At 51.2% G+C, this 24481-nt stretch overlaps 2 protein-coding genes across 6 annotated transcripts in view; one reads left to right on the top strand and one right to left on the bottom strand.

Annotated features, from left to right (window-relative positions):
• The window catches only part of FBH1 (F-box DNA helicase 1), a 23124-nt gene extending 5149 nt beyond the window's left edge, over positions 1 to 17975 (top strand). For all 3 annotated transcript variants that reach the window (XM_038173204.2, XM_072039542.1, XM_072039494.1), the window contains exons 6-21: positions 143 to 333; positions 2246 to 2362; positions 3902 to 3996; positions 4895 to 5063; positions 5700 to 5928; positions 6664 to 6751; positions 7342 to 7428; positions 8609 to 8745; positions 9252 to 9351; positions 9910 to 10031; positions 11883 to 11958; positions 12832 to 13029; positions 13535 to 13657; positions 14231 to 14337; positions 15117 to 15242; positions 16283 to 17975. In XM_038173204.2, coding sequence (XP_038029132.2) covers positions 143 to 333; positions 2246 to 2362; positions 3902 to 3996; positions 4895 to 5063; positions 5700 to 5928; positions 6664 to 6751; positions 7342 to 7428; positions 8609 to 8745; positions 9252 to 9351; positions 9910 to 10031; positions 11883 to 11958; positions 12832 to 13029; positions 13535 to 13657; positions 14231 to 14337; positions 15117 to 15242; positions 16283 to 16384 — 2067 coding nt within the window. In that variant the 3' untranslated portion in view covers positions 16385 to 17975. The remainder of the gene's footprint in view (positions 1 to 142; positions 334 to 2245; positions 2363 to 3901; positions 3997 to 4894; positions 5064 to 5699; positions 5929 to 6663; positions 6752 to 7341; positions 7429 to 8608; positions 8746 to 9251; positions 9352 to 9909; positions 10032 to 11882; positions 11959 to 12831; positions 13030 to 13534; positions 13658 to 14230; positions 14338 to 15116; positions 15243 to 16282) is intronic.
• IL15RA (interleukin 15 receptor subunit alpha) lies at positions 17188 to 24431 on the bottom strand. Of its 3 annotated transcripts, none has more exons than XM_027461482.3 (8): positions 24290 to 24431; positions 20175 to 20363; positions 19985 to 20062; positions 19611 to 19805; positions 19384 to 19413; positions 19036 to 19093; positions 18579 to 18931; positions 17188 to 18203 (listed from the first exon to the last, which is right to left on the bottom strand). In XM_027461482.3, the coding sequence occupies exons 1-7, from the start codon at positions 24360 to 24362 to the stop codon at positions 18820 to 18822; spliced, it is 735 nt and encodes a 244-aa protein (XP_027317283.2). In that variant the 5' UTR covers positions 24363 to 24431; the 3' UTR covers positions 17188 to 18203; positions 18579 to 18819. The 3 variants fall into 3 exon arrangements, with proteins under 3 accessions (XP_027317283.2, XP_038029133.1, XP_027317292.2); XM_038173205.2 differs by having other exon boundaries at positions 19611 to 19802; XM_027461491.3 differs by lacking the exon at positions 19611 to 19805.
• Between the last annotated feature and the right edge of the window lie 50 nt (positions 24432 to 24481).

Below are 24481 nucleotides of genomic sequence, written 5' to 3'. Positions count from 1 at the left end.
CTGTGCTGTTCAGGGTGACCGAAGAGAATTTAACTATTCATCATGGCATAAGTATTTTTTTTTTGGAGTTTGAAGCAGGGTTTACTCGGCTCTAAAGATTCAAAACTTATTGTTTTGTCTTCTTTGGTGTTTTCTGTACCAGCCTGAACACGTGTGGGCCATCATCACAGCGATGGTGCTTTTCTCCGACGGCGTCCGCGATATCCAAAAGCTGATAGCGTGTCTGCAGAGACCCTGCTCTGCCCTGTCCGTCGTGGATGTGACCGAGACACTTTACTGCATAGCCACGCTGCTGTATGCGATGAGAGAGAAGGGCATTGCCATCACGAACAGGTGAGGAGTGGAGAGATGCTTCCTGCATTACTGCCCCTTTCAAGGCATGGCAATGGTCGCAGTGAATATATGCTCGTGGGCAATTCTCTTCCTGGTGGCTGGGGCTCTCCAGTTTATGCAGTTTCTCAGGAACATTGTCTACAACCACAGCTTTCTGTAGGAACGTTTGGGAGCGTTGCCTTTAGATCTGCTTTGATTCCTGGACTGTTTCAAAGTCCACTTGTTTTTCAGAAGAAAAACACGTTGCAAGTCCATTTGTTTATTCAAGAAAAATAACTTTGTTTTCAGAGACAGAAGCAGATTTCAAAGCAACTGTAGGAATTTCTGCTTAGAATTAGATATGTATCAGTTAAAACAATGCATTTAGTACTTTCTTGAGACTAGTTACTCTCTTCTGCCTTCTTAAATGAATCATAGAATGTCCCGAGTTGGAAGGATCATCAAGTTCAACTCCTGACACTACAGGTCCCCTGGGCCCTCAGTGCCTGTGCTTAGCAGTCTCCATTCTGCACCTTCTGGCCACAGAGGTGCTTCTAAATGCAGGTGAGAGCCCACAGGTTGCTTCAGAATTGCAGTGAGGGTGAGGTAAGAATTAAGGACACACATAAATTCATGTAAGATTGGAAAAGAACTGCACTGGAAAATAAATCTATAGCCAGAAAGACGACAGTTCTGTAAGTTGCCCTCTGCAAGTTCTACTCCAGCCTGAGTTGCACACAGCAGAGTTCATCCTCTGCTTGATCATGGGCCATGTGCTCATGCGAGACCAACCAGGGCAATCAGGGTGCTTGGTTGGCTTCTCAGTGACTGCTAATTGCTGACTAAAATCATTTAACTTGAGCAAACGGCTGCTGAAGACATGGCAGACAGAGGGCGTCCCTCACCAGTAGTCAAAGTCACCCACATCCCGTCTCCATCTCCTTGAACAGCCTACACCAGGAGAAATATGAATGACCATCTCTCTTCTGCCATTATCTCTTCAAACCACACTGGATTTGTGATTATAAGGAGGAAAAATGGCTTTGAGGGACTGTCCGGGACCTATCTGCAGCTCCTAGAGCTACCAGTGAGTCTGAGCATGCAGGTCACCTAATGTGAGACCCAAAGTCTGGGAATCTGTCCTAGAGGCTGGCCCAGGATGGCAACTTGTAGGTCCCAGGAGCAAAGCTGCACTAAAAGAGTTAAACCACAGTAGTGCCAAGCCTGACATAGGACAGTGAAATTAATTTAAAACCAGCAAGTCTCTGGGTTGCTCTCTGCAGTAACAAAGCCCCACGGAGCATTCTCAGGGGGAGCACAATTGGATGAAATAATTATGTGACAGTTCATGAAATTGTTTGACTTTAGAGGTCTAAACTGGCCCCAGATTCTCTCTCAGGCTGCCCCAGACTCCTGCTGATGGTGGTTTGGCAGAACACAAGGAACACAAGGGTTCTGTGAACTCTGCTCCCAGTTCTGTGGACTCTGCTCCCAGTTCATGTTTCTGTGACAGAGCCTGGAACACAAACTTTGCAAACCCCAATCAGGAGCAAGGGAGAGGCCACAAACAGAGCTGTCCCCACAGCGCCTTTGCAGTCACTTTTCAAGCTAGCACTAACTGCATTTTAAAGTAGTAATATTGGCTTTTGCAACTCACAAAAGCACTCGCTGGAGCCTTGCTCCTGCAATTTGTTCCAGCGTTGTCTCAGATCTTGCTGCCTGATGCACAGTGCAAGCAGCAGAAAACTTTCTAGCGAGCTTAAACAGAAAAGCTGCTGGCTTATTCCCTTTGGAAAAGAGTTTGGGTCCTACCAGATGCGGGCACTTTGCTGGAAAAGTATTCACGGTTCTGGCGTCTTTCAGGTGGCTGCAGAAGTTTAATTTCTTCCTGATGATTTCCCACTGATGGATTCCCTTTTTTCCTTTCTACCAGGATCCATTACAATGTTTTCTACTGCTTGTATCTGATGGAAAATGCTTCTGTAACTATGCCACAGATGATACAAGAGGAAACACGGTCTTCGCAGTGCAGACAGGACTTCTGGACCAGGTAATGATGCTGTAGGTGGTCCCAGAAGGTCACTGGTGGAATGATGAACCCTGGATGTGGAGCAAACATCTCCTGGCAAGGCCTAGTTGACAAGACTCCAAGATTCCTAAGGATTGCTACAAAACCTTATTCTACTCCTTGCCATCTTCTGCCTGAATTCTTAGAGGAAAAACAGAGGCAGACCTTAAATCTGGAAAAATTACTGAATTTAGAAGTCTGTATTAACCGACGGGGCTAGGTGTTGGTGGAACACAGTGAGGGCTACTGAAATTTTGCACAGCCTTAATCACCCCAAAACGCCTTCCCAAATCATGGATCTCCCTGAGATGAGAGGCCTTGGAAAGAGGAGAGAATTCATGCTTTAATTTTAACAGCCTGTTCCTCTAGAAGTGCAAGCTGCAGCCGTGCAAAACGGGGGCTGGCTTGCTGGTGATGTTACTGTCGTGCAAATAATGTGGGGTTTTTCATAAGAATGTTGTTTTTTTGTGAATTGGAGGAAGGAAGACACCAGCTGCCGGATATTGAATCAGCTCCTGTTTTCTGGATTTTGTTGGATAACTGTTATTTATTAACTGTTATACAGGTGCTATAAATTATCACTGCTACCTAGGAAGGAAGGGCAGGTAGGAGCGAAACAGTTTCAGGGCCTGCAGAGAACCAGGCTTGATGCCCCTTCTGTTGCAGTTATCTGAGTCACTGAGCCTCCTTGTCCTCATCCCCAGTAATATCTTCATCCCTCACAGACTCCCAGCAAAGATAAACCCTATAAAATCACTGATGTTTTAAGGTGCAACACTGATATGAAAAAGAAAAACCCAACAGATGTTGGGTTTCATTGCATCTTGACTTCCCAGCCCTGTCACTCTTTCCTTTGTCTTTTTTTCTGAGCAGAAATTTGCTCGTTCCATAAAAAAAAAAATAAGTCCTGGGGGCTGCGAAATGTCAAGGACACTTAAAGGAGGCTTTCAGCCCTTACGCATCCTATGGGGGAGGCCCTGAGAGGAGCTGGTTCGTGCTGTTGGCTGATTACAGGTTTCAGAGCTTTATGAATAAAACAATTGCACTCCAGCTGGAAGTGCTGAATGCCTTTCTAAACATTAATCAAAGCTCTCAACTCCCGTGTGAGGCAGGGGTAATTGATGTCCTACGCTGAAGAATACGAGAACAATTTGAGCTACATGCTCCTAAAAGCAACAAAATACCCCAAACACAAGTTGCTGTTTGTTTTCAGTGAGCCTACGCCGACAAGGTACCCAATTCATTTTGAAAGCATGGCTCAGGGCCCTCGAGGAGATCTTTTCCTAAATAACCTTCCACGAGGTTTATTTTTTGGTTCTGCACTCTCCAGGCTTTTCTTTCTCAGTGGAAGGTGCTGCTTTTCTCACTTGCACAATGTCTTCAGTGCCACATTCCTGCTTGTGGGGTGGGATAAACCACTTCTGGGTTTCTTTCTGCTGTTAGCCAATTTGGTTTTGGGGTAGGATTTTTCTTCTTAATTCCTTTTGCTCCTTGGTGTTTTCTTTTCTTTTCATTTTTTAGCAGTTTGTCCGAAGTGAAACTGACTCACGAACAGCAAAGGATTTTGAATCACAAAATTGAGCCTGGTCAAGTGGTGAAAATCATGGCATTTGCAGGTAAGAGCCAGAAATTAGGCTGTAAGAATAAGCGCGTAGCCGCTGATTCTGCTCCTTCCCTCCCTGCTTCTTCTGTCTGGTGGATGTCAGGGGATCAGCCTTACCTTTAATCACTGCAAAAATCAGAGGAAGCTTTTTTTCCACGTGTTGCTGAGTCAGGTTCACGGTGTTAATGTCTGCAGGCCACTAGACGGAGTCCTTCTTACTTGGTCAGACTTAGCACCTCTGTAGGAGCAACACAAGCCAAGAAATCGTCTGCACTTGCACTCTGGTTTGAAAAGGGGAATCTCTAAAAATCAAGGAAGCTTATTTAAAGAGAAAAGGAGAAGTAAACCATCTCCTTTCACCTGCAGTTTCCTTTAAAGACACCATGCTGAGGGCTCAGAGCTCATTCCTGTTCTCTGCCAAGTTACACATGCAGCTTGGAAGCACCAGATCCTTCTCTATGGGATCCACCAAAGATTTTGTGTCAAATTCAAACGAGAAACGTGGTGGAAATACACTTTCAGTACTGTTCATTTTGTGGTCTGGGCTGTATCGCCCAAAAGAAAGGAACCCATAAATCTTTTAAAAGAGCAGTTCTAACATTTCACTTACCAAGCTTTCTCTCAAAGGAATCAGAATTTTCGCTTGTGCTCAGAATTCTAGAATATTGGAGAGCAAAATGCTTCTTTTTTAAAAGCTTTTTGGCTGCAGGATGTAATTTTTTTCAAAACCGCTCTGCTCCACGGCTTCTGCTGATTTCATTTGAGGCGGCGAAAAAATTCCCATCAGCTGCACAAACAGCCCTGCTGTGCCACTAGGACAGCAGGGGAGGGGGAAGGTAAAGCTGCTAAAAGGTGGCCAGGTTTGTTCGTTCACCCCTGTTGATGATTTTTGGTTATCCTCTGTTCTCCAGGTACGGGAAAGACCTCGACTTTGGCCAAGTACGCGGAGAAGTTTGCCGACCTCAACTTCCTCTACGTGTCATTTAACAAAGCTGTAGTGGAGAGGGGAAAATCGGTCTTCCCCAGAAACGTGGCGTGCAGGACTTTCCATTCATTAGCATTTGGGAGCGTTGGCAAACAGTGAGTGGGGATTTTCGATTCCTTTGCTGAAGACCAGGGGAGAAGGGAATACACGGCAGGAAAGGAAGGTTTGGTTGTGAAGTAATTATCCATGACTCAAGGAAGCAAAAATAATGGCAGGAAGCACTTGATTACTTTTACCTGTCTCACTCAATTAAGACTCTTAATTGCCTTGTGAGTCAGTGGCAAACCCATTTTCTAAACTCAGCTTTTCTTCAGCAGAGAAGGGGATTTTATAACCCGAGTTGTTCTAAGGACTCAGTTTCCAGCACTGCCAGCACTTCTCTTGGGGCATCTCTGCTGCAGACAGAAGGGAAAACGAGCCGTGGTACAAAAGAGGAGAGGAATCCTCCTGCCTGGCTCTGGAAACAATTCATAATTGCTGGGGTGAATGATGGGAATGGCTCTGGCTTGACGTTTTGTCTATGAAAATCTATAAAATGAAAGAGTTCGTGCTTCCTTCAGGAATACAGTGAGGATAAATAGGTGCAGATTTTTTAGATGTTCCATTACTAGGTTGAAGTGGGGTATATAAAACAGCTTCTCTACGTATTAGTGTGCAACGTGACCTATCTTTTCCAGTAGGCTTTTCGTGTATGTTTCAACATCTCTTATTTTTTGTCGTCCGTGGCACAGCTATAAAGAAAAAGGCAAGCTGAACGTGTCTAAGCTGACAGCTTATAACATGAGCTTCCTCATCCAGAACCGTGAGGGACAGTCTCGGGTCATCAGAGGAAAAACAGTCTTGCAGACCCTCGAAAACTTCTTTTCCTCTTCAGATGACGAGATCTGTGAAGAGCATACTCCTATTTGGTTCATAAGCACCCACGGAGAGAAAAAACTTGTCACCCAACGAGAAAAGGAGGTAAGTACCCATGAGGAAAGAAGAGTCAGGCTGCACTGTGACTTTGCATGTGAAGATGATAAACATTTCTGTTGTAATTTCGATATGCAAAGCCAAAGCAAAACATTCTAATCTGGAGTACAAACATCCTAACAAGCCTTAAGGAACTGGTCTTGTGGACAACGTGGGCTGGAGTCATGGAGAAAAGAAACCTTTCTGCTCTGACTTGGAAACAGCTGATCAGATCCAGCCCAGCTGGCACAAATCCAATCTGCAGTTGTTGCTGCTGGCAGGGAATGAATTATAAGCCTCAAAATATTAAATACCTTTAAACACCTTGCAAGCCACGCAGGGAAACCCAAATAAACACAAAGGTCTGTGCAAGTGTACAGAAGGCAGGGGGTCTTGTATCGTTCTGTCCTAATAGCTGGACCAAAGAAATGTTCTTTTCAGGAGGCTGCTGCTGGAAAAGACTGCTATGGGGAGAAGTTATCTGGTAGTGAAACTAAGGAGAAATAGGAGGAGAAAGGCTTCAAAGAATTAGACATGGACAAACTACATTTTAAGCCAGTAGGAGAAGTTTAATTAGGAAGTTGTCTGGAAGGAGGGAAGGGATTCGGGAGGGAGATTGCATTTAAATGCTGCAAGCCGATAGCTTGCCTGTACCAGCTACTCTGCCATCTCAAGGGCTGCTCTGCCTGGACTATTTTTCTGCTTAAAGCAAACTATCCTGACCTTTCTGTTTACTTTTTCTAGATCAATGTGGAAGAAGCAAAAGAGATATGGCGCAACATGAAGGACCTGAACGGAGATGTAGAGAAGAAATACAAGATCACTTGTGATGGTAAGAGAGTACAGATGTCAAATAAGCCTTCAGGTGAAGGGCAGTGATACAAAACTGAACAGATACGTGCAAAAAAGTGCAGAATTCCTGTTCAACTGCCACTAGCTCACCAGGGAGCCCAAATCAGGCCTGAAGGCAGGAGGTTTGTGCTTTTCCTATTTGGCCTCAGAGTTAGTGGAACTCTGGACATGTCAGGCAGCAAAATCATGGAAATTCGGTGTCAGGCAGTGGGCAGATGAGTGCTAACAGAGGGAGTGCTTCTTGCTGACATCTTTTCCTCTTCTTGGCATCTGTGAGATAGAGCCAGAGGTGGCTTGTACTGGAGAAAACCTTCTTCCTTGTCATCTTTATGTGCAATTAAGTCATCAGCATAGCTGCCTTCCACCAGTGTGGTCAGGCTGCTCTTTTTTACTTTATTTCATCCTTCACGCAGCCAACGAGGGACAAGCAACATCTGGGAGCAACAGAATTTTGCAATCCTCCTAAATGTCATGTCCAAACAAGGGGCAGGGCCAGAAGATGTTTTTTTTTTTAAGAGATCATGACAAGCAGATGAGCTTCTCAGTGACGTGTTTTGTTCTTTCTCTCAGGTTATTTGAAACTCTGGCAGCTCAGCAAGCCTCAGCTTTCAGACTATGATGCCATTTTTGTCGATGAAGCACAGGACTGCACCCCAGGTGAGTGGTGGCAGGAGAGCTGCAGCCTTCCCAAGCACCTTCACACGCAGCATGTTCGTGTGCTCAGGAGGGTGGGTGTGAGAAGTAGCACGATTAAAGAATTTCTACATTTAAACATTATAACTGCCCCTTCACTCGGGCCCAGGTCCTTGCAAATTGAGTAAAGCAGCTTGCAGTAGCAGCAGGGTTCAGGAGAACATATGCAGCAGCAGAGGGGCGGTAGCTTTTAATAGCTTTGGGCATCCAGACATGCCATCCAGCCCATTTTCTGAGTGCTTTGCACAGAAAAAGAAAATGCACAACAAAACAAAAAAAAAATGCACAGACAAAGAAATGAAAATTGCACAGGCAAAGAAATGCACAAGTTAATTGCTCACCACTCACCAACCAGTGGCCACTTGGTCCCTGAGCAGCAGCAGCCCCCTCAGCTGTATTGTTCAGCATGACATCTTACTGTACGGAATGTCCCTTTGGCCAGTTGGGGTCAGCTGTCCTGGATCTGTCTCCTCCCAGCTTCTTGTGCATCCTCAGCTTCCTTGCAGGGCGGTCGGAGAAGCTGAAAGTCCTCGATTCAGTGCAAGCACTGCTCTGCAACAACTAAAACATGGGCGTGTTACCAGCATTATCCTCACCCTAACCCCAAAACGCAGCACTGAACCAGCTACTAGGAGGAAAATTAACTCACTCCCAGCCCAAACCACTGAGCCATGTAGCAGAAAACTCTTGGCTTTCTTTGCCAGAGATATGAGGAAGCTCCCCGTTGTAAACACAGGTTGAATTGTTTCTCCCAGGGGATCTAGGTGGACTGAATTGTGTGCCAAGGAACACAGGAAGGGGGACAGAAGATGTTTTGGTGTTTTCAGCAGCTGTTAGGCTTCGTCAGACCATCTGCACATGTACTCTGTGGACACAGGGACTGGGAGGATTTGGCTGTGCTTTCACAGCTGTGCGTGATGCAGGGCTAAAATAGTGGGAGGATGCTTGCAGAGCTTCTAGCGAGCTTGCACAATTCCCTTTGCTGCTCCCCAGCTCGCTTTCTCCTGCAGCTGTGCTGATCTCATCTTAAACGCTGTGCGTTGTGAGGGAAGAGATCTCACCTTGATGCAGGCACACGATAATTCACAGCCCCCTCTTGCTTTGCGGGCAGGCTCCCCTTTCATGCTCTGATGTTTTCCTGCAGCCATCGTGGATATTGTGCTCTCACAGGCGTGCGGGATAATCCTCGTAGGAGACCCTCACCAGCAGATCTACAGCTTCCGAGGTGCCGTCAACACCCTCTACACCGTGCCTCACACCCACATCTACTACCTGACCCAGGTAAGATGAGGATTTGCTGCTCTCTTTTCTCTGGGAGGATACCAAATGCAGTGGAAAATGTCTCATGCCCTTCTTCAGAAGGCATTTAGCTGCCAGGCTTCTTGAGTTCACCATCGTGGAGTATTTGCTGCTCCTGGATTAGTGGCTTTACTCTTCAAACTCTGCACCCAGTGTGCCTCTCACTGGGGCGATCCCACCTTGTCACTAGGAAGGGCATGTGGCTTGAAAAATGGGTATTGGGATATTGTTTTTTGGCCTGATTAGCAATGCAGCTACACAATTTTCACAGCTAGCATCAGGGAGGAACCTTTAGGACTCTTTGCAGAATGAATTGGATTAAAACAAGGCAGCCTGGAATGGCTGGGGGGGGATTTTGGTGCCTTTTCTAAGAGAAATATTGTCCAGAAGGTCGGTGGAAGTTGTATACTTCATATATTGCAATACTTTTGTAGGTTATAACAACTTCTTCTTTTCCTGCTTTCTGTTTCCTTCCCTTTTCCACGCAGAGTTTCAGGTTTGGTCCTGAAATAGCTTACGTTGGAGCAACCATTCTGGATGTCTGCAAGAGCGTCAGGAATAAGACGTTAGTGGGTGGAAACCAAGAGGGTAAGCTGTGTCGGTGTCACCTCTGTTCAATGCCTGCGAGTCCCAGAGCTACCAAAGCTTAGAATCATAGAATCCCAGAATGATTTGGGTCAGAAGAGACTTAAAGCTGATTTAGTTTCACCCCCCTGCCATGGCAGGGACACCCCCAGGGATGGGGCACCCCCAGCTCCTCTGGGCAGCCTGCACCAGGGCCTCACCACCTCATAATAAAGAATTTCTTTCTAATATCTAATCTAAATCTCCCCTTTATTAGATTAAAGCCATTCCTCCTGCCCTACCCCTACCCCCCAACACAGAGTCCCTCCCCAGCCTTCCTGCAGCCCCTTCAGGCCCTGGCAGCCCACTGGGAGCTCTCCCCGGAGCCTTCTCCTCTCCAGGCTGAGCACCCCCAGCTCCCTCAGCCTGTCTTCACAGGAGCGCTGCTCCAGCCCTTTGTGGCCTCCTCTAGACTTTCTCTAATAAGCCCATTTTAGGATTAATCCCGATTTACGAGAACCTTTGTTTTTTAAATATCCAACTTTCCCACTGCCCTGGCTAACTGGGAATTTCTTTGCGCAGGTGATGTGAGAGGCAGCGTGAAAGGGAAGATAACAATCCTATCACGGAGCAATTTTAATGTGTTCGAGGATGCTGTGAAGCTTACTGGGAGACAGGGGCAGGTTAAAATACGCGTGATTGGGGTAAGGAGAAATTGCCACTGCGTCTTTTATGTCCCCAGGCCTGTAGCAGTGACACTTCTGTAGGTCTTGAAATAAGCGTGGCCGCTGTTGTCCTTAGCACCCAGGTTTAAAATTAACACTCAAGGAGAAAGCCTGGTTATTTGGAGCAGCTGCTCCTCAAACCCATGCAAGCGTGGCTCCCTTTTTAGGCTCTGTCTGTGCGGTGTGGCCTCTTATTTCATCGGGTTCAAATGAGGCAGCAGCAGCTCCAGTCTGCTGGACAGGGCGAGGGGAGAGAGATACATGGCTGCAACACGTCGCTGCGACTATTTGCATGAGATGGAGTGCTGCTAATTGCTTTTGGCTGCTGGCAGCATCACTGTGATCCCCTATTAGGGAAATAAAATCAGCTCTAATTGCAGACTGAGCATAAACACCCTCCTCGGCTCTGCCAGCAAGGAAAGGCAAGCTGTGCCCCGAGAGAATAAACATTTTTCAAGCTCTCTTGTGAGACAAAGACAGCGGTTGAAGGTGGAGGTGACCCTGGGGCTGGTAGATGCAGTGATCACTCCTAATTTCCAGTCCTGCAGTGGGCTGGTCCCAGGCTTGATATACCCAGGAAAGCCTGGGTAAGCTGCTTCGCCAGCCTTGCTGGTGAGAGGAGTTGGGATTTCCAGCAATGCTGAACATTAAACCCTCAAGGAAGCTAAGCTGAGGCTTCACCTTCCTCTGATTTCTGTCCCTTCCATTTCACTTTTATTTCTGCATCAGTTTGAGTGTTTTAATGTTCTTCAATCCAGATGTTTCTGGAGGAGTTCAGCATCTAGAAGGTAAACGTATTTGATAATAAATCTAACACTGAATAAATTGGAGTCAGTCTCATAGGGTCTTCGTTAGAAACAGGCAAAATTCTGATCTTGTAAACTCTGTGGGTTGAGATATCACCTCTGAAAGATTTACTGGAAAGCTCAGAGCATTGTGGCTTCACAGTTCTGAGGTCTGCACTGAATTTTCATCTGAATCTTTGCAGTTCTGAGGTCTGCACTGAATTTTCATCTGCAAAAAGCCCCCATGTAGCTGAAGCAGGAGCCCGTGTGTGCAAGCCTGCAGAAATTCACACACTTATATTGCAGGGATGTTTTAACAATGCTCCCCATTTCAGAAGCGTCAGAAGAATCCTTAGCCTCTGAAACACAGATAGCTGTGATTTGATCTGAGATGTTGCTCTGCACCTAGAAATGTGAAATTTGAAAATTTCAAAATTTCACATTTCTAAAAAAATGTGAAAATCTGAATTTTAGAATTTAAGGCTGATATTTTAAGTTCTTTTTTTTTTTTTTTTTTTTTTTTTTCTTTCTATTGGGAAGTTGCGTTTTGGAATTGAGGAAATGCTTGCACTGACTGCTGCCCTGCAGCAAAATTCTTCCTTGCAGTTTTAGCTGTTGGGGAGTGAGAAGTGTGAGTTCAGACTGAGGCCTTTGAGAGAACAAGACAAAAGAAATTGAGAAACAAGGAGGGGGAAATATTTACTGTCCGAAAGCAAATATTGCTTTCAATATCAAGTCTCCTCCCAACATCAAGTCCGTAGGGCAGGAGCATTTACAGCACAACAGATGTCTCAAGTTTGTTTTAACAAAGCCATGCGCAGCTATTAGAAGGTAAAACGAACAAAAAGTTAAACTTTTTGTTAGTGAAAATTCTAGGAATGGTTTTCCCTCTGCATCTTCAACACGTTTCCTTCATTCCTCTTCACATCAATAACCACTGGGCCTTGTTGGCTTATCTAGAAATCTAGGCAGCACCTTTACTTGCGTATTTTAAAAAAAATTGTTGTGGTTTTTTGACTTTTTTTTTGTTGTTTTCTTTTCACAGGGGCTTGCCAATTTTGGCCTGGGCAGAATTTATGATATTTGGAAGCTCAGTCAACCCGCAAATAAGCGGGAGGAAGGTGAGTACCTCCTCAGCCTTCTTTCTGGGAGCCTCCCCTCCAGCAGCCCTGATGTCTCCGTGCTCGCTAGGGCGATGGAAGGCTTCGTGGTGTTTTATTTTATATTTCCTCAGGCCGATGTGGCCTGGCTGGTGTTAATACCAGAGAGGCAGAACCTGGGGGATCTGTGTCACGCAGCCCTCTGCAGTTCCCCTCTGCCATGCCTTGAGTGCAAGAGACCGATAGACTGCTGTAAACTGAGAGGTTGGGTTTTTTTTTGCCTTTTGTTTTCTGATTTAATTTCGTTTTTCATTTGTCAAAAGGCTTTTCCTGTTTGGTTGGTTGATTGTTGATTGTTTTTTTTTTTTAATTATTTTTTTTTATATCTATAGCCTAGTTTGTCGAATCCTCTGTCACGTGGTTCCCTTTCTCTCGTGGGTATCGTTTAGGAAATGAGTCATTCATTTAAAATCTCCCTCTGCCTTGGCAGCGATTTGTGTGGTTTTTCTTGTTATGGACGGAGCAGAGAACAACAAATGATCAGGGGTGTGGGAATCACACACAGAATCACAGAATTTCTAGGTTGGAAGAGACCTCAAGATCGTCGAGAATGATTATATACATATCATTACTGGTTCTGGAGTACGAGACACTGGGAAAACTCTTCTCCATCTGGGTAAAAAGAGGGAATAACGTGGGTTGGAAGGGCCCTAGAGCTGCCTCTGCTCTGAGTCCCTGCTCCATGCTGTGAAACTCCCATCAGGACCTTTCCAGCCTGCTCAGTTTTTCCCCTCAAGCGTGATTTTTTTACTCCAAAATACGATCAGAAATCAAAAACGCCTTTTATTATGTGTGCCTGTAAAGCAAACGTGTCCTCTTCTACGTTCTCCTCAGCAAACCTTGTCATAAATGACCCCTTCATCAGAAGATGGGAAGGAACCGGTGGCTTCATCGGTCTGAGGGACTACGCAACGCACGTGGATGACAAGGAGCTGCAAGTGAAGATTGCAATAGTGGAGAAATACAAAGAGCGGATCCCTGAGCTGGTGCGGAAGATTGAGAGCTGCCACGTGTCACGAGAAGCTGCGGCAGGTAAAGCCGAGCCGTGTCTTAGAGAAACAAACTCGGTTGGTTTCATTTTCACTCCAGCTTCGGTGCTGAATCCACCTCATTCTGCACAGAGGCTGCGTTTGGGTTAAGCCAGCCTTTTAGGGAGAAAAGGGGTAGAAGAGCAGCTTTCGGGGTGCGTTTGGGGCTCCAGCTGGAGTTCAGGGCAATAAATCTGCCACCAAAGGATTGCTTAAGGCAGCTTCGCTCGATTTTGCAAATAAAGCTTAGGATGTGGCATTTTCTGCAGATGGAAAGCCCCGGGGCTTTATTCTCTTTTTGTGATTCCTGTCGGAGTTGCCCTGCAACTCGCTGACTCAAATTTGGGACTGGGAGGGAGGAAAAAGGAATCGTGCTGAAAACTCATCAAATAAAGAGCGCTCCTGTTCGGGAGCTGGGGCTGCGGTTCTGGCTTGTGAGCTGAAGACACCGCTTTGGCTGCGGCGACTGATATTTTTGCCCTTCTTTTCCTTGCTCTGATTCCTTGCAGATTACCTGATAGGCACCGTCCACAAAGCCAAAGGCCTGGAGTTTGATACGGTGCTGGTTGCAGATGACTTTGTCAGCGTGCCGCAGGCTGTTCGCGATGGCAGAATGATAAACGCCCTGATAGGTAAGGGGACACCTGCTAGGGGCACCCGTCCTGACCTGGAAGTGGGAAATAAAAATGTGCTGCTGCTGCTGGTCCTACAATGCCCTGCCTCTCAGCTGCTGCAGGGACACGGGCTGTCCTGGTGCTCGCTGCTCTTGTGGTTTCCTCCTGGAAACACAGAGGGACCGCGCTTGGGAAAGACACTCCTGTCTTTTGGCGTCACAAAGGAAAAGCTTTGGGAGAGCAGCTCGCTTCCCAGTAATTAAAAAGGAGCCAGCAGAGCAAATCCAGCTCAGCTGATGACACAGAAACTCCCCCAGTGCTGAGTCTGTGCCTGGGGAGGTGGAGAAACTGCTCGTAGAAACGTAGCTGCTCCTCTGGGCGTGCAGAGTCCTGTCCCTACCTCGAGGGGAGGTGAAACCACTTTTAGTGGTGCCCAGAACTGCACAGCAAACCCAGGAGGGTGCTGCTCTGCGAGCCCGTGCTCTCCCCGAGCATGGGGCATCCTTCCAGGAGCACTCACTGAAGCACCAGCGTGGCAGAGCTGTTGATTCATGTTTTCTAGAGCCACCGGTTATCTTTCCTCCCATCTAGGCATGTATCCTGAGGATGAATGGAACCTGCTCTACGTGGCGGTGACACGTGCAAAGAAATGTTTGTTAATGTCAGGGTCCCTGAAGATGATTTTGGCATTGGCTGGGGTAAGCGAAATCTTTCCAAAGTAAACAATTCCTTGAAAAGGGAATTCGGGGCCCCGAGACCTGCGCTTCGCAGCACGCTGCAAGCTTTTTCTGGGAGCTGCAGCGGTGCCTCAGCCTCAGGCAGCAGGGAAGAGCAAGTTCCCACTGTCCCTGTAGGGTTTGGGGTCTGGAATTCGTTCTCCAAGTGACAACAAGTGACAAGAGAGAGCCAGCACCCAGTCCCTATAAAATCTGCTCGTCTCTCATCCTAAAATTTGCAGGGTCCGTGTGTGCTGGAGGAGCATTAAGTGAGCTTCATCCTCGTCCTAAGATTCTTGCTGATGGTAGATTGTGATTTCCTGGGTTGTGCTGTTGCAGACAAATAGCTGAGGATGCTTTTTGTCCTCGGTTCCCGCTGTGTTTTTGGTAGCAAGGCACCAGCTTGCAGTCGTGCAGCATTTTTCCACAGTCCTTTTTGGGGTGTTGTCTTCCAAGGAATCTGCCTTCTTATCTCAGCACAAGCGTGTAGGTTCCCTTTTCTGTCTGCCAACTTCCTTCCTTTTCCAGCTTTCACTTCCTTCCTTGAAAGCTGCCATGAATTCTGCTTGGTTTTGTTGTCAATTTTTATTTTTATTTTATTTTGTCACTGGGATTTGGGGCGTTTTTTTGTTTCTTTGTTTTTTTTAATAAGCCATATTACAAGTCACTTCCCAGGGGGGTTAAAAAAAATAAATAAACAATCTGTTCCAATCTCTCCGCTCCCTAAAAAATGTTGTTTTTCCCCTTTTCTTGTTCCTTAGGAGCGTTTCCTTCGAGTGGAGCTGTTGAGCAGGGCTGAGGACAGGGCCGCAGTCACCTGTTCTGTGCCGGAGTGCAGGCAGCCCCTGCAGCCCGGGCTGGCTGTGAAGAAGCTTTCTTTGACTCACGTACGTCTCCTCCCATCTCCTCTCTGCTTCTTGGTCTTGGCCAAACCCTCCGAGGGCCTCTGAGGTTGTGTGTTTAAATGAGGAGCCTTCACAAGCTGTCACGGGGTGGCCGCGCTCGGTCACTGCTCCGAGCTGTCACAAGGGACAAATTTGGAGCTAAGCTTGCGTGGAAGTCAGCAGGGAACACCCCGTGGCTGCATCCTGTGGTTCAGCCCCTTATTTCTGCTCGCAGCTCGGGCTTTTAATTGGGGACGACTTCCTCAGTGCATGATTCAGGGCGCTGGTGAGGTTCCTGCAGAGTCTCTTAAGTTTTCACCTCTTCTAATTGTGCTCTCAGGTGGAATTATTTGGGGTTTTTGTCACGTCACGGCCCATTTCTTACCCTGCAGAGGCCGTCAAACACCCACCTAGAGATTAGCAGGTCACCCTTTGTCCCTGCCAGTGGCCGTAGGTGAACTGGCGAGAGGGTGGCAACCTGAGTTTTGCTCCCAGTTTTGGTTTCAGTTCCACTTTGTGGCTCCGGGGTTGGTCCTCACCCAGCGCCTCTCCTAGCGCCAGGATCTGCAGGCACGAGGTGAATCTGGTGGAGCTCCACGGCTGGGAAAAGAGACAGAAAATGGCTCCAAGCCATCAGCAGGGGATGTGACCCTAAAAAAGGCAAGCTGACTGAGATGGGCCCAGCCTCGCAGGCAGGATTCGCTCCCCAGCATTGCACGTGTCCGGGGTGAGATCACAGAACCACAGAATCGTGGAATATTTCTGAGAGGAGATCACAGAACCGTGGGATTGTAGAATCACAGAACATTTACGGAGGAGATGCCAGCTGGCGGCCTCCTGCTTCACCAGAGAAAACCTGAATGGGGACATCTGGTTGCAGCTGTTGAGCAAACTGCCCCAGAATGGATTTCTTTTGCAAGGGAGGTGGCAGGAGATATTTTGGGCACATCCCTGATGTCTTCCCTCATCCCTGGACGAGGCTGGGAGCAGAGGCTGCGCTCCTCCAGCCTCAGCATCCCCTTAACTCTCTCTTTCCCTTGCAGAGCGATGACAGCAGGGATGCAGGTGGGTACCTTTGCTACTCGTGTGCGTGGAAGCATTTTGGAACGATGACATCTCTGGTCGTCCCAGCACCTCAGGAATAACAAATCCCAACGTAATGAAGCCTTCCAGCTCCGAGAGCCCTTGCTTCACCCCGAAGCCATTCTGGGTGCAGGACACGGCCGGTTTTCACATCCAGGCTCCTTCTCAGGTGGATATCGGGAGCAGGATTTTGCACCAGCTCCAGGAGGAACCTTCCAGGATCTCTGCAAGGAGGTGCAAGACTTTTTCTCAAGCCCCGCCTTGTCCTCCAGGGGCTGGCCAGCATGGCCTGCATCATTGCACAGAAGAATATTCACAATGTCAACTCTGCTGGACAGAACTGCTTTTGGTTTTTTAATTTGAGCATTACCATCCATTCCTCTGTCACCAGGAAAATGTGACAAAGCTGCTGGGATTTTCCTGGCTCTTCCATCACATCACGCCTCGGGAAAATCCTTCTCACCCAGCAGAAGAGGAACGTGATGCCAAAAAGTACCCAGCGAAAGCTTTTATTCCTAGAAAAGGAACCTTTTCCTGCAGCCTGCTTTAATGGGGAAGTTTCACTCTCAGCTCTGGATCGGTGGGGAAGAAGGAAATCAGTCATAGCTGCTCCTAGCTGAATTAAAGGAATTCTCCTTACTTGCAGCCAAGAGGTTTCCCTAGAATTCACGTCTCTTGCCGAAGGGGAGGAGAGGCAGCATCTGAAGAACTGCTTTGGGTCGATTCCAGTCTAACGCACGATCAGAGAGAAGCTGGAGAGCGTTTTAGATGCTGAGATAAAATTTGTTGCACCGACAACAGAAGCCTTAAGGCTTTTTCTCTTCCCTTCGGTTACGAAGTCACCCCGAGTTGGGGTTTCTTCACCCTCTTTTTCTGAGCACCTCTGGGTGCAGAACCTTTCCCTAACCCCACAGCCTGACCCTCCCCTGTCCCAGCTCCGTGCCTCCCCTCGGCCTGCTCCCCACGGTTCCTCACCCATCCCTCACCCATCTTCCCCTCCAGACCCTTCCCCATCCCCGTAGCCCTCCTTTGGACTCTCTCCAATACTTTTATGTCCCTCTTTGACTGTGACACCCCAAACTTCACACGGTGCCTGAGGTGAGGCCGCACCAGCACGCAGCAGGGCGGGCGGATGGCGATGCCCCGGCTGCTCCCAGAGCCACGAAGACATCAAAACCAAAACCCACACAAACTGAGACCTCCTGGACACCAGCCTGGAGCCACGAGCCGTGCCCGGGGTCCTCCTGAGCTCCCTTCCAGCCTCGTTTATTTTCCCCGTGGCACTGGGGAGGAGACGGGGAGCGAAGCGCCGGGACAGGAGGCCTTGCTCTCGGCCACGAGTCCCTACAGCAGAGCGCACAAATACGAGGAAAAGGGACAAAAAGGAGGAAAGGACAGGAGTTAGGAGACACCTCCTGCTGCCCAGCTGCCTGCTGAAGCCCCCTGTGCCAAACTTTGCCTCCAGAGGACGGCAGTGCCCTTTTGGGGTGATCATAGGGCCGTAGAAGGGTTGAGCAGCAAGCCCTGGCTGCAGTGTGGGATTTCACCCCAAACCCGCTCCCTCTCCCCATCATTGTGGAGGCCGAGACACCCGAGTAATGCGTTTTTTTTCTATACAATATTTACACGTTTTTATAAAAAGCGAAAGGGGAATTCTCCCTGGGTCGTCGTGTCGTTGCTTTCGGGTTTTGGCAGTGTCTGTAGTGAACGGCTCCTGCTTGCGCTCCCCTGCGAGCAGCCGGAGCCGGGGGGCACCTGGGGTCGGTGCCGAAAATGCCCCCGAAGGATCCCGGAGCTGTGTCCGAGGGTCCCTGAGCCGCAGCGGGGTGGTGCTGGTGCTGGTGCTGGAGCTCCTCGCTGCGGTCGATGGCTTGGGGGTGGCTGAAAAGAGAGCAAAGAGGGAGTCAGAGCACGGCAGAGGGATGCTCGCCTCGGTCTGCAGCGGTTTGGGGGCGGTTTGGGGTTAAAGCAGCTCTAGGGATGGCGTCTGGCTGGCCCTATTAGCCAGGGAAGGGGTGTGTGATTTGGGGCAGGGCAGCCTGGTTTCAAGTCCAGCACACAAACCCTGTACCCCAAAACATTTTCCACTGGAACCAACAACCCAATCTGCAGCGAGGACGGGCGCATCCTGCTCCTGATGCCTCGGTCCCTCACACCCCACTCCCCCAGCCCACCCTCTGCTTTTTGGCCCCTATTTCAGGCCACCCACCACCTCCTCCACCCCGGGGCTCGCCCACCGGGATTTTTTCCCCCCACCTTCAGCCGACGGAGCTGGCTCTTCCATGACAGTCACTTGGTCAGGCTGGGTAAAGCAGCCGCCTGGCCCCGGGGGGCGAGGATGCTCCGTGCGCAGGGCAGCCGGGGAGACTGGGGGGGGGACACGCTCTGCCCCGCGCCGCTGCCGCTCGGGGAAGCATCCAACTTTCCAACCGAGCCCCGAGCATCCTCCTCGCTGGCCGGGCTGGCAGATACACCGAGTTGGCCGGGCCGTGGGTGCTCAGCCCATGGGGAAGACGCCGGGTGGCACCGTCTCATCGTCCTCGGCTGCGGTGGCGCGAGCCACCATGGCGATGGCCGTCCCCGCCACCTCGTATTCCTGCCGGCTGCTCCTGAAAACAGGAGAGGGGCATCGTCGGCACCCAAAGGGTTTTTCCCCCAGCTTTTTTGGGGAAGTTTGGGGACCGAGGGTGGCGCGTGGGCTCAGCACACTTACGTTTTCATCCTCCAGCAGCAGCAAGCCATGACGCCGGCGATGACCAGCAGCGGGAGCCCTGTAGGAAAAGACAAGGCAGGCGATGAGAAACCCCCAACGAGGGAACAGCCCCGCTCAAAACAGCTCCATTTTTGAGCCCAAAACACATTATTCACAACTTTTCACAGCGTATTTTCAAGGTGCCCACCCTGGCGGGGGAAGAAATGTGGGTGCTGCGTCCTGCCCCCCCTTGGAGGCATCGCCCCCGGCCGTGGCGCAAACCTCGCACGGCTTTTAGGGTGAAAATATAAATTAAATGAGCCCACGCTTGCCAAAATGAGGTTTTTTGTTCAACCCAGCGCTGCTTACCGATGGAAGAGGCCAATATCTGGGCGGAAACTGCAAAAAAACAAAAGAGAAACGGAGATTTTAGCCGCAGAGCTGGGGAAGCCCAGGAAAGGGGAAGACGCTGGGGGAAACGGCGTAAAAAAGGAGCTTGGAGGGAAGAGAAAAAAGTGACAAAACGGTAAAAGAGCCTGCAGTGAGTGAAACGCAGCCCCGCTGGCAGGTTGTCTCCCTTGGGGAGGTGAACCAACCTGCAGCGTGGTCCGCGGGGGCAATAGGCAGCGGGGTTGTCCCCAGGGCCATCCCTTTTCCTGGCGGAGACGTCTCCAGCAGCGGGGACGTCGCCGGCACCGTGGACGTCTCCGGCGATGGCCCCTCAGCCCCCGGCGGCGCGGGTGTTGCTGCTGGAGAGGGGCTGGAGGTCGGAGCGGCGCCGGTGGTTCCTGCTTGGGGAAAGGGTGTAAAAACCCTTGGAATTTTGGGGCAGTTTCCAGCGGTGGCCTCCACCACCTCCCTGGGCAACCCATGCCAGCGCCTGGCTGCGCTTTCTGAGCAGAAATGGCTCCTCATTTCCAAAATCAACCCCAAACACCCCCCTGTAGGGCCGCGTTCGCCCCTTCCTCACCTCTTTGGCTCGTCCTCATGGTGGGCAGCACGGGCGGGAGCTCGGGGCTGGGGGTTTGCAGGGGTAGAGCCGGGTCCCCTTGGGGGAAAACACAACGCGGAGACGCCGTCAGCGCCACCGCCACTCCACATCCTCCTCCACCCCATCCCCGAATCCACCGCGTCCCCAAAGCCACCCGGCGAGATCTTACGGATGCACTGAAGGCTGGCGGGCGTCCAGACGGGTTTGGAGTCGTGGAGGACGCACTGGATGAGGCCGGAGGTGCCGGCTTTGCGCTTGTAGCCCGGCTTGCAGGTGTAGCGCAGGCAGGCGTGGAGCTGCGTGCTGTTGCCCGCATCGATGTGCGCGTTGTCCACGGCCTTGGGGCGGCTGCATCGCACTGTCACGGGGGGGGAAAAATAAAAATTAAGGTGATAACGGGGGCGTGAGGGGCTCGCCGTGCCCAACTGGGGGGTCTCGACCCGCTGGGGAAGGGGTGCGGGGTATTGGTGATGCTCCAGGGCTGGGAGAGCCTCATTGGCACAAACGCAGGGGGTTGTGCCCCAGTTATAGCTGTTTTTTTGGCATGTTTGTGGTCCCTTCAAGCAGAAAAAAAAAAGGCTTTTAGCAGAAAAAAGCCACTGCAGTCCTCCTGCTGCTTCCCGGGGTTGTCACCCCGCTGCTGGCTGCAACCCCTGACCCTGAAGCTGGCCAAAATCTGACCGCCGCGTGGCCAGGCACGGTGGGGATCCGAGCTATTGCTTTCCTTCTCCTCGTGCTTCCCCTTCAGCTCCGATTTGAGGTCGGTTTTTGCCAGAGGGCGTCACGAGTTCGCTTCCTTTCCCCTTGTCCATGATGGAGAAAGTTTTTTCACGGGGTGATGCGTGGCCGGGACGTGATGCATGGCGTGGATGGAGCACGTTTGGCAGGGAGGGACGCCAGGCTGGAGCAATTTTTGGTGATGTCCCCAAGGCCACCAGGACTTGAGGCTGCAGGTGAGGTCCAAACTCTTTCCAGTGGCTCTGGCAAGTGCCCAGCGGCTGCAGCGGGGTGGCAGGGACAGGAGCGGGGTGGTGGTAGGGGCACAAGGACAACGGGGTTGGGATTGCAGTGGTGGGGATGGGAGAATAACAGGGACAGGAGGAGGATGGGGATGGAAGGATGGTGGCAATGGGAATGGGAACGTGGTGGCAGTGGGGGACAGATGGGAGCACAACGGGGACAGGAGAATGATGGCAATGGGGACAGGAGCGCAATGGGTTTGGGAGCATGACAAAAATGGGGACAGGGGTGGGGACAGGATTCGGACACGATGGGGATGGGGACAGGAGGACAACAGCAATGGGAACGTGGTGGGGACAGGAGAACGATGGAGATGGGAGCGTAATGGATAAAGGAATGGGAACACAACGGGAATTCCCATCACAAAACCAGCAAAAAAAACGCTTTGTGAGCAAACTCCATCCCGGCCTCCCTCTTGCACGAGCCTTCCTTCCTCTCCAGGGTCCATTTTTTGGGGCATTTCCACCCGTTCCCAGGGCAAGGGGCACGGGGTGCGTGCCGTCACCGCCACCGTGCTGGCAGCAGCTCCGCGGCACGTGTTGGCAAAGGAAGCGGGCAGGCAGCCAGGACGGGTTCACCACCCTGGGAGAAGCCAAAGAGCAGCTTCGGGCGCTGCCCCGCGGGTGTCCCTCATCCTTCAAACTGCCAGGGATGAGCTGAATCACTCGGAAATCAAAAATAAAAGCTACTTCAGGCTGAAACGCCCCCGTTTGTATCCGCAGCATCTCCTGGCACAGCCCCAGCCGCGCCTGGGGTGGTCCGAGCCACCCCGGCTGCTTTTTTTCTCCCTTTTCTCTTCGTTTTGGTGCTTGGGCAGCTCCGTGCTGTGTCTCCAGGTGCTGGGACACCCCGAAATGCTGCAGAAACCATCGCTGAGGTCCAGGACGTGAGCGATGCCGGGCACGTGCCGAGCGCGTCGGTTCTCAGCCAGCGGTGACATTTCCAGGAGGAAAACGAGGCAGCGCTGCCGCGGGACGCCGGCCTGGCAATAAACCTGCAGCGGTGCCATAAAATCAGTGGAAAGACCTTCCGCTGCCAAAAAAAAAATCAAAACAATGCCAAAGCGAAGCGAGCGCACGGGGGGAAATCCAGCCGGAGAAAAGCTTCGGGGGCTCCGATTTCCAGCTGGACAAAACCCCCTGGATTTTGGTCAGTGCTGGGGACTGGCGTGCAGCCAGTGCTTCCCAGAGTTTGCTTTCTCCGTACAAGAAACAAGCCATCTGCCTTCTGTTTTCCTGGATTACTCAAGGAGAAGCTCACAAAAGTGCCAAAAGCAGCTTTCTGTTGATCCCCGCTCCTTCCCAGCGTCTCAGGTTGAGTTTTTGCCATAAATCTGATGGCCCAAATGCTCAAAAAATCATGGCATGGGAGCGAGTTGGGCGCACACCTCGGGTCCAGGCGGGTTTTGGAGCCCGAATTTCCCACTTCCACGTCGCCGAGCCGTCCCCCTCCAGCTGCACAACCGCAATCAGCCATCAGAGAATCCCCGCTGGGAAAGCTTTCCCATGGTGGTGGCTGAACCTCCTCCAAAAATCAGCAGCCAAACGAGAGCGGGTGCCGTTTTCCGCGAACATTTTAAAGAACGTGAGCCAAAAAAAATAAATAAATAGAGGAAAGAGAAATTTCACAACTCTGTCCGGGACCAGAGAATCCATGGAAGACACCAAAATCCTAGAAATAAGTCAAACTTTTGGCTGTTTTGCAGCTAACGGGCCCCAAAGCTCGTGAAATCGAACAGCCGTGCCCGTGGGTGCGAGGGAGAGGTGTTAGCACGGGAACACCCAGCGAGGAGCCACCGGTGGGTTCGTCTCTTATTGGTGAGGATGAATCGCTCCGTGGTAAAATCAGGCACGATGGTAACGGATTGTGTTAAGAAAATAAGCAGATATTTAATTTTCACTGGGATTCAGATAAAACTGAACACGTCTGGTGCTGTCCCCACCGGTCACAATCCTCAGGTCTCCAAATCTGCACGCAAAAAAAGGTGAAAGCTTCAGCCCCGCGCGGCCAGGGGAGCCGCAGGGAGCCCGGTGCTGGAGCTTCCCCTGGTGCCGGGCTCGGATTTACCCTCCCCGCATCCCGAAGGCAAGAAAAAAAGATTTCAACCTGACAAATATCCCCGCGTTTCTGTGCTTTGCCCTGCGAAATGCAGCCCCGGGGGTGCGACACCTGGTGTGAGCTCGGCGGGACGCGGTGGCTGCGGCACATCCCGAATTATCCAGCACTGAGCGAAAAGCAGCCGAATTTGCCCCAAACCCGATCCCGACGTCCTCTCCAAGCAGCTCCGCATCCGAGCATCATCCGTGGGGTCAGGACAGGAGGTGCTGCCTTCGGGGAAAACTCTCTCCGGCGTTTCGCCCGCCGCCGGCGTCGTTTTACAGCGCCGCGTTGCACACGCGGGCAATTCAGAGCTGGGAATAAACTCATTTTCCAGGGCGTTGTTGTTTTGGCAGCCAGGAGCCAGATAAAAGGAGCACGAAAAGCCGTCCCCGAAGCTCTGCAGGGCGTCCCGCGCTTCCACTTTCGGGCAAACCTTTCCAAATCCCCCCAGTTTTCAGTGAATTGAGCAGGGCTAACACGTGCCGGGGATGGTTTTGGCGCCGGTGCGAGCGTTTCCCCTGGGATTTGAGCATCGCTGGCTCCTCTCACACCACGGCACCGTTTTTCTTTAAGCCATTTGGGAGAGGCGATGCCAAATTTCCACGAGATCCCAGTCCGGCGACGATGCCCACCAATTGCCCCGAGCCCCGTTTTGTGCCCCAGCTCCGTGCCCCCAACGGGAATCCCCCCGTGGGATCCGTCTCCCGTGGGGAGCAGCACCCAGGGGTCCTAAAATCGTCCCCAAGCCTTTGGGGATGTCGGAGGGGATTTGGGGTGGGCGCCAAGTGGGGCTGGAGGGTACCCGGTGGGGTGTAAGGGGAGATGGGGGGGCAGCGTGGGTGCAGTGTGGGCACCCATGGGTGCTGTATGGGGACCCGTGGGTGCTGTGTGGGCACCCGTGGGTGCTGTATGGGGACCCGTGGGTGCCGGGTGAGCTCTTGGGTGCAGCGTGGGCACCCCGGGAAGGAACCAGGGAGCCTTAGGGCGAAGCGCAGCCACGCCGGGAGCCCCCGGGCGCGCACCGAGCGCGCGTCTCCCTCGCTACCAGGGCAAGCCGGGCACCCATGGGTGCCCCCTAGGGAGCACGGGGGGGGCTCGGGCAAGGCGAGGAGGTGCCCGAGCCCCTCGCCGGTAGGACGGGAGCCCCGGGGGTGCCTCGCTTACCGGTTTCGCCGGCGATCCAGGGCAGCAGGAGGGCGACGGCCCCGCAGAGGAGCGAGAGCAGCGGGCGAGCCATGGGCGGCGGCACCGGGCAGGGGGCTCAGGGCTCCCCCGGGGGCTCCGAGGCGCTGCCCCGCCGCCCGCCGCTGCCGCCGGCCATGGCCCTTCCCTTCCCTTCTCTTCCTCTCTTCCCGG

Source organism: Anas platyrhynchos, chromosome 1 (genome assembly GCF_047663525.1).
Source record: "Anas platyrhynchos isolate ZD024472 breed Pekin duck chromosome 1, IASCAAS_PekinDuck_T2T, whole genome shotgun sequence".
Taxonomy (NCBI): Eukaryota; Metazoa; Chordata; class Aves; order Anseriformes; family Anatidae; genus Anas; species Anas platyrhynchos.
This window is presented reverse-complemented; position numbering and strand designations above follow the sequence as displayed.

Excerpts from the sequence above, each read along its gene's own strand:
- IL15RA (XM_027461482.3), bottom strand. The coding sequence starts at position 24,362 with ATGGCTCGCCCGCTGCTCTCGCTCCTCTGCGGGGCCGTCGCCCTCCTG. Across the intron at positions 19,806-19,984 it reads CATGAGGACGAGCCAAAGAG|CAGGAACCACCGGCGCCGCT; the intron begins GTGAGGAAGGGG and ends CCTTTCCCCAAG. Across the intron at positions 19,094-19,383 it reads GATATTGGCCTCTTCCATCG|GGCTCCCGCTGCTGGTCATC; the intron begins GTAAGCAGCGCT and ends CTTTTCCTACAG.